Source organism: Tursiops truncatus, chromosome 20 (assembly GCF_011762595.2).
Source record: "Tursiops truncatus isolate mTurTru1 chromosome 20, mTurTru1.mat.Y, whole genome shotgun sequence".
NCBI lineage: Eukaryota > Metazoa > Chordata > Mammalia > Artiodactyla > Delphinidae > Tursiops > Tursiops truncatus.
Genome location: NC_047053.1, coordinates 57,937,434 through 57,952,667, shown reverse-complemented (window position 1 = coordinate 57,952,667; position 15,234 = coordinate 57,937,434). Strand labels below are relative to the sequence as shown.

General features: G+C 54.1%; 1 protein-coding gene across 5 annotated transcripts in view; it reads right to left on the bottom strand.

Annotated features, from left to right (window-relative positions):
- Positions 1-7,478: 7,478 nt before the first annotated feature.
- PRKCA (protein kinase C alpha) overlaps positions 7,479-15,234 on the bottom strand; it is a 363,722-nt gene continuing 355,966 nt past the window's right edge. For all 5 annotated transcript variants that reach the window (XM_073797020.1, XM_019938642.3, XM_019938643.3 and 2 more), the window contains one exon: positions 7,479-13,691. In XM_073797020.1, coding sequence (XP_073653121.1) covers positions 13,527-13,691 — 165 coding nt within the window. In that variant the 3' untranslated portion in view covers positions 7,479-13,526. The remainder of the gene's footprint in view (positions 13,692-15,234) is intronic.

Below are 15,234 nucleotides of genomic sequence, written 5' to 3'. Positions count from 1 at the left end.
GGCTAGACTGAGTGACTTGCTGCTAAGAAATAGCAAATGGTGGAAGTGATGATGTGTATCGTCCAGGATTGATGGTCAAAGGCATTGCTTCTTTCTTGCTGAGTCTTGGATCATCCGCTTTGGGGGAAGCCAGCTGCCCTGTTGTCAGATGTTTGAGCAGCGCTATGGAGACCCAAGGGGTGAGAAGCTGAGGCCTCGTGTCAATGGTCACGAGAGTGAGCCTTCTTGGAAGCCGACACTCCGGCCCCAGCAAAGCCTTCAGATAATGGCAGCCCTGAGTGACACTTGACCACAACCTCATGAGAGACCCTGAGCCAGTCCACCCAGCTAGGTCACTACCAAATTCCTGACCCACTGAAACTGTGAGATAATAAATGTTTGTTGTTTTAAGTTGCTAAGTTTTGGAGTAATTTGTTATGCAGCAGTAGATAACTAATACACATGGTAACTATTAGATCTACATGCAGGTATGTAGGGTGTATGAGTATGTATGAAACTTTGAAATGATTCAATTGTGTATTCGAATTTGTGGTTTCCTTTACTTCTTACTGCATTTTGACAATATGTATCAAAAGCCCTGAAAAGGCTCATAGCCACTGACCAAAGATTCCAACTTTTTGCGGACTTCCCTGGTGGTCCAGTGGGTAAGACTCCATGCTCCCAATGCAGGGGGCCCGGGTTCGATCCCTGGTCGGGGAACTAGATCCCACATGCTGTAACAAAGAGCCTGCATGCTGCAACGAAGGTCCCACATACCACAACTAAGACCCCAGGCAGCCAAAATAAAGAAATAAATATTAAAAAAAATTCCAACTTTTTGAAATTTATCCTAAGGATGTGGAATCTTCCCACAAGAATATAATTCCAAGAGCAGGGATTTTGTTGGTTTATTGCTGTATCCCCAAGATCCAGAAGAGTACCTGGTCCATAATAGGGGCTCAATAAATATTTTTTGAATGAAAGAAAGAATGAATGAAATACTGGTTAAGTGTGTAAAGATATAAAGATTAGAATATTCAACACAGTGTTGTTTATGATAGAAAAAGTTGAGAACCTCCTAAACGTTAGGACATGAGGCTGAAAGTAAGTGAGGGGTTAGGAGGCATTATAATGCATACGTACAAAATGGAATACTATACAGCTCTTAAAAAACAACACATTATGTGGAAAGATCTAAATTTTGCAGTGGAATCTTTCTTAGTTGATGTCCCCTGAATGACTGAATGGATTAACGGACTTTTTTTTTTTCCTCTACAAAACACTAAATAATGCCCATGACATGCTGAACATCTTTTCTCTGTGGAATTGTGTTCTCACCATGACTTAGCACAAATCAGCCAACTTATTCCCCAAACATTTGATGCCGCTATATTGTTTTTTAGTTAAATAATTTAAGCAAATGCCTCAGAAACTGAAGATATATGAGTGCAAAGAACAGAATTGTTTCAATGAAGACACAATAGCATGTTTAAGAAGGGTAATAAAGATGAGTTTTTAAAAACGGCTCTAGAGCTAGTTGTGGGCAAGGCTACTACAAAATACTAGAAAATATTGCAAATATCAAGAAGGACTTTGCATTCAGTTGCTTTGTGAATATTTTGCTTTTCTTCAAATAACCTCAAATTGGCAATTTTCAGTCAAGCATTATGGGTATAGTTTATGCAAGAAGGAGGCACGGAGAGAGAAGACCTCATCCTTTCTGAATGTTGTGTGTTTACATGCTCTAAGTTACATAAAATGTTTAAGGAACTTGCATGTCAACGTTTGCCATCCCCATTTTAGACGCCCAGCTTAGGGTCCCGGTAAGTTTGATATGAGAACTTCACTGTCCCCGTTATGAAAATGTAACAAAATAATTAATAATAATTAAGTGAAATGAGCAAATTATCAAGAATTTTTTTGTTTTTTAAATTTTATTTATTTATTTGTTAATTTATTTATTTTTGGCCACGTTGGGTCTTCCTTGCTGCGCACAGGCTTTCTCTAGTTGCAGCGAGCGGGGGCTACTCTTTGTTGCGGTGCGCGGGCTTCTCATTGCAGTGGCTTCTCTTGTTGCAAAGCACAGGCTCTAGGCGTGCGGGCTCAGTAGTTGTGGCTCGTGGGCTCTAGAGCACAGGCTCAGCAGTTGTGGCGCACAGGCTTCACTGCTCCACGGCATGTGGGATCTTCCTGGACCAGGGCTCGAACCCGCGTCCCCTGCATTGGCAGGTGGATTCTTAACCACTGTGCCACCAGGGAAGCCCCTATCAAGCATTTTAAGTATGACAGTGGTTATCTTGGGATGGGGAGGTTTTCCTTCTCCTATCTGTATTAGCTACAAGAATCAGGTGTTATTTTGGTAAATTTTCCAGAAAGTACAAACACCCACAGAGTATTCTGCCCCACCCTCACCCCAAGTCCAACCTTTCCTCCCTGGGCTGCCCTTTGCCAAAGAAATCAGCTCTTCCCTGTTGACAAGGTCTCTGGCCACTAGCTGGTGCTGACCCGCCCGGCCAGCCTTGACTCTCCCTCCCACACGCCCTGCGGGTCACCTGCACTCACTACTTCCATTTGTTTCTGACCTCTGGGAGGTCTCAACACCAGGGTTGTCCTGTGGGGGGAGGGTGACCCCAGAGCCAGCCCCCCCGCCTGCCAGCTTGCTCCTTCCTCTGGGGCTTCTCCAGGTGACAGCCAGCCAGGTGGGGTGGCTGCAAAGGGACCTGCTGGGTTTTGAGAACCGCAGTGCTATTTTTCTCTCTCTACCCACACCCAGACAGCTCAAAAAAAAAAAAAAAAAAAATCAGATGAAGGTGGGAGAGAGGCTTCCAGAAACAGTTACAGAAGGGCCTCTGGTCTCATAGGCATCAGAGTCAGATGAGAAAAGAAAACTTCCCTTGGTGATGGGGTGGGCTTTGCAGGAAGCCGTAAGGGGAGAAGGCCCCGGGAAGGTCCCGCACACCCCAGCCAGGCTGCCTCTTTGGTGCCCTAAGTGTTCAAGGTCAGAAAGGACAGAGAAGCCTCGCTGTGATGCTTAGGAGTTATAGAACTGGAAACCAGTTAATTAACCTGGGCCTCAGTTTCCCCATCTGTAAGGTGTGAACAACGGCTTCTATTCTGCAGGCGTGCCATGGGGATTAAACGAGATGATTACGTGGGAATTACGCAGCGAGCACTGGATACGAGTCAGTCCTTCCCCTCCCACCTGTTTACTGATTTCCGTGTGGTTTTGACCCCTCCCACCCATCCTTTCCTCCATCAGACCACAGCCTCCCACCCCCTCCTCCAGGAAGGCCCCCAGCATGGCTCACATCTCTGCTCTTCCATTTGGCTAGGTCTGCTGGGCGTTGCTCACCGGGAATTGTTCTTTAATCTCTCTGGACTTTGCTTTCCTCTTCTGTAAGATGGGCACAGTAGATAGGACCTACCTCAAGGAGTCATTGTGGGCTTTAAAAAATGCACTTAAGGTAACCAGAAGAGTGCCTGGCATGCTTTTGGGACTCACTCAGTGTGTGCGTGTGTGCGTGTGTGCGTGTGTGTACTTTTATTTTTTGCCTTTTCCCTCCGTCTGTTGAGTCCACCACTAGCTCTTCCTGTTCTTTAGAACCAAATTGTATTTACCCCTCTCCTGCCTAGAATAGGCCTCTCTGCAATGTATTTATTGAATTGGCTTTTTAAAAAAAGCATCTCAGGGAGACATCCTGTTCTGCTTTCTTAGAGCCAAAGCACTGCTTGCACATCCCCGCAGGCTCCGCTCTGCTCCCCGCCCAGGGGGTGGGCTGTCGCCTTTGCCCGTGTGTGTTAGCGTTTCAGCTGAGCCAGGATTTCACCCCAGAGCACACAACAGGCTGGAGAAGAGAAAGCTCAGGGCCGTCAACAACCGCCCAAATGTAACCGCAGCAGCAGTGCCTCTAGGTGCTGGCTGGTGGCACAGACTGATAGCTTGGGTTTCCTCGGCTCGCGAAGAGTGCTGAGAGCTGGTCCTGAATTGATTCTCGCATGCACGTCTTGTCTCCTTAATCAGCCTGCGAACACCTCGAGCGCACGGGCCATGACATGGTTATGCTTTGGGTCACAACTTGCCAGGCTCAGAGCAGTCTTGGCTTCCATTCACTCATTTATTCATGCAACAAACATTTTTTGGAGCCCTACTATGTGTGAAGTACTGTTCTAGGTGCTGGGATCCCGCAGTGAACGGGATGGACCAGCTCGGTTTTCTTGTAGAGCTTATATGCTGATGGGAAAGGGCACACACACACACACACACACACACACACACAGGAGTGAATAATCAAGCCAGCACTTTTCTGAGCTTACCTCCTACCCATTGAATTCACGTGCCACGAGCCAGATTGTATGAGGCTGGTGGGTAGTGTGAAATTTGCGTTTATTCTAAGGATCATGGGAAGCCACTGGAGGGCTTTAAGCAGGTAAAGGACCTGCTCAGACAAGGTCACGCTGGCTGATGCACAGAGGGCCATGGGGCGGGGGTCAAGGGCAGCCTCAGGAGCCAGGCGGGGAGACCGGTGGACACGGGTGGAAGTGGACGGCCTGGGGGCCTGTTTCAGGGCAAGGTTCTCGGCAGCAGCACTGCTGCCGTTTGGGGCTAGATCATCCTCTGCTGTGAGGGCTGCCCTGTGTGTTGTAGAACGTTTAGTACCATCCCTGGCCTTTGGCTTTTACCTACTAGACGCCAGTATCCCCTCTCTCCAGCTGTGACAACCAAAAATGTCTCAACACATGGCCAAACGTCTGCCCAGGGGCACAATTGCCCCCAGTAGCGAACCACGGCTTTAGGGTAGACCCAGCAGGTCTTGCTGGTGGACTGGATGTAAGTGGGCAGAGCTGGACACAGGACAATCAGAGAAGCCCCTGCCACCGCAAGGCGACTGCCCACCATCTCAGGGCAGGGACAGACGGGCAGAGGGATGGGGAGCCTCTGAAGCCACAGCGACACAGGCTCGGGTCCCCCGGGGGGTTACGCTTTCACTCTGTCTCTTTCAACAGCCGTTTGCTGCTCATCGCCGGCGTGGGCCCCTCCCTCCCTCCTCCCGCACAGAGCGGGACGGGGGGCTGCTGAGCCCAGGGTGCCTCAAGGCTCGTCAGTGCCCCTCAGTCTCCCTCCCTCGCGGCTCAGCCGCCCCTTCTCGCGAGGACCCAAGTCCTGTTTACAGAACATCCAGGCACACGCCCCCATCAGCCCTGCTCCTGGAGGCCGAGGTTGGCTCATTGATGACCTTCCCACCGGGGACCCCCCGATCAGCTGGCACGCGGCCCCGTTTCTCAAAAAGGGCTGAAGGAGAGAAGAAGCCGTGCTCTTGCTGCAGCCCTGGCCCGGCGTGGTCTTGGGGGCCTTGCGCCGGGGCTCCCACCGGGTCGTGAAAGCTGGCGTCCATTGCGGGAGACGCTCCACACAGACCCTCGGCCCGATGGGGCCGCACCGTCATAAGCAGCGCCTTTTGCACGCGAGGAAACTGAGGCCCCGGGAGACACAAACAACTCGGCCCCGATCGAGCAGCTACCACCGGGGGGAGGCCAGCAGGATGGCTACAGAGCTTTGCTCTCAGCCGCCCCTGGGCTGCCTCTCCTGGGGTGGGAGACGCAGGGTGAAGCAGGGGAGAAGCTCACGGGCGTGGATGCACCAGAGGAGGTGGCCACAGGCGCCAGGCCCACGCGAGGATGGGATGGGGCACGAGGGGGACGGGGGAAGGAGCCATGAGGGGGAGGGGGAGGAGCCACGGGGAAGGGGAGGGGCCACGGGGGGGACGGGAGGAGCCCCAGGGGACGGGGAGGAGCCACGGGGGGGACGAGAGGCGCCATGAGGGGGAAGGGGAGGAGCCACGGGGGGACGAGAGGAGCCATGAGGGGGAAGGGGAGGAGCCACGAGGGGAGGGGAGGAGCCACGGGGGATGGGGAGGAGCCACGGGGGACAGGGAGGAGCAACGGGGTCCACATCAAGCTGAGCGACCCTCTGAGTTGGCTCAGCCGTGAGCTGCCAGCCCAGCCAGAGCCCCACCTGGGTCGTAGGTACCAGGCGTGTGTGTCTGGGGGGCCGGGGACAGGCTTCCCGGGCAGCCGGGAGCCGCGATCTCGAGCTTAATGATACATCAGTCCTGACCTCCTGGTGTTCAGGCCACCCCCTAGGCCTCCGTGGCGCCAGGAGGACCTGCCCACCTGATCTTGCTGGGCCTTGGGGTTGCCCCGCGGGGTGAATCGCGGTGGGCTGAGCCAGGCCCTCCCTGTGGCAGCTGCTCCGAGGACGCTGCCCTGCTCTGTGCCGGATGCACGCGCTCCATCCCGCATTGCAGCCAAAGGGAAAGAGAGCGCGCGGCGGGCCTGACGCACGGAAAATAAAACAGCACCTGGTGGGCGCGAGGGCAGAGGCTGAAGAGCCATTTTAAGCCGCCCTCCACATGGCCTCTTTGCCAGGCAGCGGAGCAGCAGCCATGAGCCGCGTGTGCCTGTGCGAGCAACCAGCCCCGAGTGAAGCCTGGGCCAGCCCAGAAGCCAGCGACCACTCGCCGCTCCCAGGGCCCTAGACGTGCTCCTTGCTGTTCCTCATCTAAACCGGCAGCGGGAAGATCCTGACCTTTCGGGAGATGCAGGGGGAATACAGCAGCTTGCGGACGGGACGTTAGCCCCGTGGACACTGGCACTTGGGTCATCTAGTAAGCAGACTGGGGCAGGACCTTGAGGAAGGGACCACAGGGCAGAGCCGGTCGGGAGAGGCCGGGATCGGATGACCCCGAGAGCGAGAGTGGGGAGCAGCCCCCCAGAAGGAGGTGAGCGCGCGAGCCAAGACCGCCGCGGCTTCCAGAAGTAGTGATTTGCTTGTTTCGTTTTGTTTTCTTGGTCTTTAATTCTTTTTGAGGCTAATCTCCTCGGGAGTGTTGAGTTTTAAGACACTGGGTGTTTTGGAAGGCTACCTGTTTCACATGTGAAAATTTCCCCCCGTTTTTCACCCGTGAGTAAGTACAGGGTGAAGGCTGCTGACGCTGAACGCGGGGAGTCCTGAAGCTGAGCGCACAGTGCAGCCGAGAGGATGCGTGGGAAACGTCTGTTTCTGGAGAAAAATTCCCAAGATTTGAATTCCTTCTGGAGCCCTTCTTCCAGGGTGGGTCTCTGTCTTGGGACGACATCCTCACCAGCTGCTGTGTGTCCTGTGCAGTTTCGGGGTGCAGGGACCTGGCAGGCGGGGGCCACGCCAACCTTCCCGTCTGCGCTGTTCCCCAGCTGGCACGAGCCCTGGCCTCCGTAAAGGAAAGACTAAATGACCTGCCACTATTTTTATCCCCGTAACTGTTTGGGTTTCAATTCAAAGCAGGAAGTATTTTAGGAAATAAAGACAGTGACCCTAAATGGAGAGGCACACACGACACAGGTGAAAAGACAGCAGCGTCCACAGGGTGCACCCAGACTGAAATGCTACACTCGCCAGGTGAACACGAGGAAAACTCATTGTGATGCCACAGAGGGATGCAAATGAGACCGGGGACACGAAGGAATGGTCATTATCTTTATTCATACACACTTGCTTCCAAACTACAGTTAATGTTTCTAACAAAGCTGTCATGCAAACAAAGCTTAGAGGTCATGGAACTAGAGCAACGCAGGAATTGTACATCCGTTTCACCTGCGATAAACCCAGGGGGACCTGACAGCTGAACGGCCTCTACGTTCTGCCAGCAGGTGCTTGACAGAAGGGAACGCTGCAACCTCCGTCTCTTCCTCTCCCTCCTCCACACACATTTGGGGTCTGATATAGGCTCCTTTTCAAGGATGCTTTAAACACGGCTTGTCCTTCAGCCCACCCTTCCCCCAAATTCATGCAGCAAGGCAGTGATTCCAAATGTTTCTGACCATCTACAAAAGACATTCGAAAAGACCCTAAGAGAAGAGACATGAGGCGAATTTTTACACTCAAAAGGAAAACAGCCTTCACGGATGATTCTGAATGGTCCACTAACCCCCTCAAGAAAAGAATCACAGTTTTCCAGGAAGAGTATCACCAAGAATCTACCAACAATCACAGGAATAAGTACTCCTAAAGTGAAGCAGAGGGGCAAAGACAGAGCTGTTTGATCAGAAAATGCAAAGCCACCTTTTGTCTTCTTTTAGAAAAAAAGGTTCTTATAAAGTAGCCTTGACAAGTAGGGTCCCGTCTACTCACTAGAGATGATGCCAATGGACACATCTGCCGCTTCTTTCTTGGGGATGTCGGGGTAGTTCTGAGTCGCCCAGGGACCAAGTTCTCGCAGGGCATCACTGAACTTTCACCATATATGCGAGACCTGGGGGCCCGTGGGGGCAGGAGACAGAGCTGAGGAGGCGCCCCCCATCCCCATGCCAAAAGGTGGTCGCAGAGCCTCACAGGGCAAGGAAATGGGAAAGCTGTCCCAGAGCTGCATCTGGAAAGGGGACAATGAAGCCATCTCTCCCGCGGTCCCAAAGTTTCTAGACTTTAGACAGTTGTCCCCAGTGTCTCGTTAAAAACACGGAGGGCGTCATTCTGCTAACGTGTTCCACCTGGACTTCCAGTCATTGTGATGAGGACTCCATACCCCACTGGATGGGAAAATCCCGCAGTGGGACTGCAGGACAGGGGCGCTCTAGCTGACCCCAGCTGAGTCCTCCTACAGGCTCCGTGTGATTGGAATCTTATGAAACTGTCAGTAGTTTTATTTTAAAAACTCATTTCTAAGGAAGAATTGAGTTAATAAAGTTCTCTATAAAAAAGTACAAATAGCCCAGTATATTCAGATGTTCTGTTGGAATTAACAGATTAATTTCTTCCATAAGGTTTCAAAAAAGTCTTTGGAACGTGTGGGCCTTAGTGTGGGTCATTTTAAGGCTGTTTGATGACTGAGTTGGACCTACACCGTTATTAACGGACAGCCGATCACACACATCAGCGGCGCTGAGGTCCTGGTCATTCCGCCCTTCACCCTCCTGACGAGCCCCTGACATTATCGGATTAACAGAATTGTGGCCAACACCATTTCTACGCGGCTGCCTTCACCCACGTGTAACGCAGGTAACCTTTCTAACAACAGAAATATACAGCATTCCCTAGATGTGCTGCGCCAGCCCACACGGGAAATGACAGAAACGTTGACAGTCAGTATATTTCATAAAATGTAACCCAAGTAACTCAAGGAAAAGGTTTTAAAAACATTTCCCAACGCTCCCTGTCAAATTAGGGTGTGGTCACGAACAGCGAGGACGCCTTCCGCTTCCTGTGACCGTCAGGCCTTCCCTGTCCCCGCGACGCTGAGAGCCTTCGTCTCCGGGTCGCTGCCCCGCGTCAGGTTCACGATCGATCGTGACTCTTCAGTGCTGCCCCCGCTGGGCTTAGAGAAGCAGGAAATGGTACAAGAGATAGGCGACTCCACAAGACCGAGGTGAGAAAATGACCGTCAGATGGTGTTTCCTTTCTGAGGCTGTTACAGACACAAGACCCTCACTTTGTCCTCCCTTCAGCGCTGAGCAAACAAACGCCGGCAACACACTCAAATCCCTCCTGCTACGTGGACTCGGGGAGGTGGGGGGGGACCTGCAGTGTTAGTTGCTTTTGCTCTGTCCCCGCTCCCCTCTCCCCGGACCCCCAGCTACAGGAAGTCACAGGGGAAAAGTGGGTGCGAACCCACCTGCTGGATGCTTCAGCCCCGCCCAGAGAACCGGGAGCCTCTTCGAGGGGGCAGGGAGGACGCTGCTGGCGCTTGGGAGATGCTGGCGGAGGAGGGCCAGCAGCCGCACCGGAAACCACCCGCGGCTCAGCCTCGGGGACCGCAGCGCCCCTCCCTCCCTGCCGGCTTCCTCCTGCTGCAAGCGTCCGCCAGCCCTTCCGCACCCAAACCCACTCCTCCCTAAACTCCCTGCCGACCACGGCTAAGGACCGTGGCTCAGAGGGGCTCGACAATCGTTCGCTGAATCGCGTTAATCAGGGTCCTCACGCTCTCCTAGCTGACCGTCTCAGACCAAGTTTCCGGAGATCTCTTAACCCTCTGGCTTTCTCCCAAAATCCTGATAGAAGAAGCCTAACCATCTCCGAAGACACGACAAGGCAGAGGCTCTGCGTGAACGTGAACAAAACAGCAGTAGACGTGACGGAGAGCCGTCGCTCGGTTCCCGGGGTCTCCTACCGACCTCCTGAATCATTCCAGCCTCGAGCGAACCTCCCATTCACCTCTGCGGGCTGCGCACCCCATATTCTTCCTTCAACCCAAACCCCTCGTGGGTCTGCAGGCGATGCCCAGAGGAGGGCCGCCAGCGCACTGGCCGCAGCCTCGGAGCGGCCGCCTCCCAGGGGAAGGTCACGGGACCAATCTGCACGGCCTTTCGCGTCACAGCGTCTGGCGGGGGACCCAGCTCGAGCTGGATTCCCCTGCGGGCCTGAACCTCCATGGGCCCCAGCGACACAGGGGCTGACCCTTCTCGGACCCTTCAGGGCCTCCTTGTTATCCCAGCCCCTTGGAAGCGGCGGCCCCTTCCCTGTGGCTTTACTTTACGTGGCCTCCACGAAGGGGGATAAAGCCACAGACCTTTATCAATCCATTCTGCTGACGGTTACCAACGTGACGTGCGCTTTCAGCAGAACTGTCCTGGGTTGCTCAGAGTTTTTAAAAGCATCAGCTTCTATCTACATCCGGGACATGGCGACGCACCAACACGCCCCATCACGGTAGCACGTCGCTGGCACTGGAGCTTCTACTGTTTCCCCCCCAAGTTTGTCCTCAAGCCTGCAGTCCCTCACGCAGAGTACAGGGCCCCCCAGACACGGTATTTCCTTTAAAACTTGCCACACACTCAGAAAGGATAAAAACCAGCTGGGATGTTTCCTAGAGAAAGATGAATAATTTGGAAACGTGTCGGCTGTGTGAAGGACAGCGTGACCTGCCCGGGGCTCAGCGTGAGCAGGCAGCGAGAGGCTGGGAACACGTGGTTCAACCCCGCGGGCTCCTTGCTGGGACATTCCTCCCCGCTGGGGCGTAGCTGGGGATCTGCCGTCCTGCTGCTGCTCCGTTCCGGGGCAGGGTGACCGGCCCTTCTGCTTCTTAGGCTCTTTCTATACTTGGGTCCCTTTTCTATCAGACCAGAGGAGGTGCACCTGGGGAAGATGCGGCCCCCGGACGTGCACGGACCCACGGGGCCACAGCGCCGCAGCCGGGGCCCCTCTGGAGCCCTTGAGTCTACGGTCCATAAGAGGTGGCGGAAGAATTTGCTCTTTTCTGGTCTAACCTGTTCCCTACCCCGTCTCTTCCTCCAGTCAAGGCTTCCCAGGATGGCCGAGGCCTCTCACCCCTAAGACCCCTCAGCGGTCGTGTGGCAGCTGGAATTCAGGCAAACAGCCAGAGAGTCAAAGTGAGAAGCCGCTTCGCTGGGACACGCTTCTGGGGAACGGGGCACAGAGCAGCCCCTGTAAGGACTGACAACCACGTCCCTCGGAAACGTTCTTTCCGCTCTTTCTGACCGGCTCCCCTGAGGACCCCGCACTGCGATGCTGCGTCCCACGGAAGTGCTCCTCACAAGACAGGGAAGGCCGCTTCTAGCAACACCTGGGAGAGCATCTGCAGCCCCCCCAGGGCGTCTGCTGACGGCTCCGGGGCCTGGCTGTGCTCACCACGTCTGCACGTGCGGTAGCGGACGGCGGAGCGTGCCGAGGACGGTGAGATGGACGGCACGCTTCCGGGGCATCTGCACACCCACGTCAGGAAGGGCATCCTCCCGTCCCTCCTACCCCGAGTCTCCAGCAGCAACAAGGCTGAAGGGAAGAACTGACCGAGCAACGTGCAGCCCGTGGGCCGTGACGACACCACACCTGCACGAACGTTCTGGGGGCACGGGAGCTGAACATCTCCTGCTACCACAGGCGGAAGCGTGACGAAGGCGACAGGGCTCAGAGGCTAAGAGGAGTCTCACCTCGACAGTAACCCCACACCCCCGACGAAACTTTCGTTTGCAGGTAGAATCGAATATTTTTATGTATATGTGTATGTAAGCCTAATTGATCATGCAAAGTAGCCATTCACCTTCGAAATCAGATCTACTGCAATAAAAAGTCAGTACGCCCGACACAGTGCCAATGCAGGGTACGCACGGAGTCGGCGTGGGGAAGAGGAAGCACAGCGGCACAAAAAGAAGCTAACACTTAATCAGAAAAGCAGACTAGAAACCGGAGCCGTCACAGTCGTAGCACGGTTGTGTCTTATAAAATTATTATAATACTCTGTGTACTTGATACGATTATATCAATAACATAGATTCACTTGTTATTAAGGTTTATTCTAAACATGCAAAATTCATTGCATGATGCCTTTGCAAAACATTTTGAAATCCTTCTAGCAATAAAACCTCTTTGAGCTGATACGCATCCAGGTTTCCTGTTCTACAGCTTCAGGTGTGTCACTCAACATGAACCGGAAATGGGGACCAAAACCGTACTGTTCATCCCAAGAGGATGTCGAGGGCTGGAGACGGGAGGGGAATCAATTCTAGGGGCTGAAGTTACAGTCAACACTTGGATTAACTTACTGTACATCGTACTCTCGTAAACACCGCAGCCTATTAAATAAATAAGTACAAAAGGGGTGGGAGGTGTGCGCTCCGGCTTCTTAGGAAGTAGGCAGCGAAGTGTCGGTGTGAGGAGGGTTGGCTAACACTTGTGAGTAGTGGCATGATCGCGGGTGGCACCCTGGATCCAGAAGAATCTCCCAGAGATTAAAATGAACATCACACGCGCACTGACCTACCCTTGATCTGAAATGACTTCACATGCTCGCTTAGCGGAGTCCTTAGAAGATTTGGCCTCTTAAAAAGAAATGCAAGTATCAAGACAGTTATCAGCCAGTAGGGTACGAGATGACAGATGCCCCCAACACTCATCTGAGGTCTTCTTCCTCTGTTTCTAAACTGGTAACTGCTGGACCGTAACTGTGAGTGGGTTACGACTGTCAACCTCTGGGAACAGTGAGCTTGCAGATGGGACCAGATTCCTCCCGGCCTCTTGGGCCCTAGGGACCGTTTCCATCGAGGCAGAGAACACCAGCAGTGGGTCCTCTGAAGCCCCAATCCCACCTCCCCCGGGTCCCACCTTGCTCACTCTCTGGGCTCCCCGTTCTTTTACTCCAAAGATGTCTTGGGCGGAGATGTTTCCGGCTCCCTGGACTGGGGCGGGTTCCTTTGAACATGTCTGGTTGGGGGATCCGGATGGTGAAAATCAACAGAGGGTCTGGAAAACATGTCAAATTGTACCAAAAAAAAGGGGGGGGGGTAGAGTCTGTTTGCCTTCCAGGAAGGGTTAACCTACCGCCAGATGCGACCTCTACACAATTAAACTGGATGCTGTGCATGACGCCATCTGCCGCTAAGATGATGCTCTTGGTTGCGAGAGACCCTGAACAGCTGATCACGTTTGGACTAATAACCCTACAGTTCTCAGGCCTCCCCTGGAAACAAGGCGGTGGCCTTCAAACTTTAGAGCTGAGGATCATTTCCCACGGCTGGGGGCAGGGGGCAGGGGCTGGGGAGGCGCCTGTTCTCGGTGCTGAGTTTCATACTGTGCTCTGTAGGATGGGGTGCACGAACTGGGGGTTGACATATGAGAACCCTTCAAAATCAGACTGGTCGATGTTAGCGATGACCAGCTGATCGGGTGGCGTTAAGACAGGCTGCCCTCGCGTGAAGAACTTGTCGAAGTTTTCTGCTCCTTTGCCGCACTGTGGAGAGAAAAGAAAAAGAAGGAGCGGTCAGTAGGTTATTAGAGCCCAGGCAGCAGCTCTCTGGGCCTCTGCGGGGAGGAGCGTGGCCAGGGCATCAGGGCTGGCTGGGCAGGACGAGTTCTGGAGGATTTGCAGGCCAACGGGATTCGAAAGCGAGGCAGAGCGAACAGAGAGAGCCACTCAGCTGTAAACCACCCAGCAGCCTCGGGACGGACACCCCAGGCGGGAGGGCCGTGTTGCCGGGAAGGCGCCAGTGAGGCCACGGCCTCTTTTATTTCTCGTCCCGTCACGGAGCCACGAGCACGAGGCCGCACGCGCGGGGCCGGCAGGCACGCGTCCACGCTGAACGGCTGGGATGTGGGTGGAAATGAGGGCAGTGGTCCCTGAACTGAGAGGTTGGGATACTGTCCCACGTCTGGTTCTTTGCAAGCCTGTCTGTGATACAGTAAAAGCTGTGTTATTCTTGTCTTCCAACTGGGAGGTTCTAGAAACTCAGCCCCGAAATTAATCTTCAACCAGGAAGGCGTCAGCGTAGTGGCAAGGCTGGGCCGTTCCTGCCTGGGCTCGGCGGTCTAGGTATGTCTGTCAACCGGCGGACAGGTCGCCGTGGCAGGCATCGCTGGTGGCTTCGGTCTGGATCAGGTTTGTGCCTTCTCGGGGCGAGAAGGCAGTCTCCGTCCTGGACACTCACTCCTCTCCACCTGGGTCCACCAGGGCACTTCGTGAAGACGGGCTGCGGGCAGCGCTGCCCTGGAGGAGGGGTGGGGGCCGGTCTGGAATCCCAGCCGCGTAAGCAGCGCTGCTTTGGGAGGCTGGCCCCGCACAAGAGGAAGGGGTGTCCTGTCGCTTTCCCAGCCACCGGAAGGCTGTGGCATGCTGGCGTCCCAGGATCCCAGGTGATGCTGAGACAGTTCTGGGAGGTGTTCTGCAGACAGTGACCCATCCCCTGCCCCATCCCCGGCCGGTACTACGGGGCAGCGTGAGTTGACTGAGCTGGCCTAAGGCGTCCTGCACCTTTAACAGAGCGCGGCGCTAGGCAGGCTGCGAGGCGGGGTCCACCCCTTCTCTTCATCTGTAAAGTGGGGAGAACAGCTGGGGCCCCCTCCTGGGCTGCCACGAAGGTTGAGCGTACAGTGTTTCACACAGAGCCCAGCACGTGCGGGAGCGCACGACACCTGCTGCTGCTGCTTCTGTGATGACAGCTGAGTCTCGGGCCGCACTTTCTCACCTCCTCCGTCACAGCTCCTCCCCACCGTCTAGATTCTCCTCGAGAATCTAGCTTCGTTATACTTTCCCCGCCCTCCTATCAAATAACATGTCTTGGTGGAAAGCACGCCATAAATTCAAGGTTAAGGTCTTCCTAACTGAGGCCTTTCCTTTCTGGGGTGGTTTTTATTGATTTTATTTTATTTTATTTTATTTTATTTATTTATTTATTTTTGGCTGTGTTGGGTCTTCGTTGCTGCGTGTGGGCTTTCTCTAGTTGCAGCGAGCGGGGATTAATCTTTGTTGCGGCGCGCAGGCCTCTCATTGCAGTGGC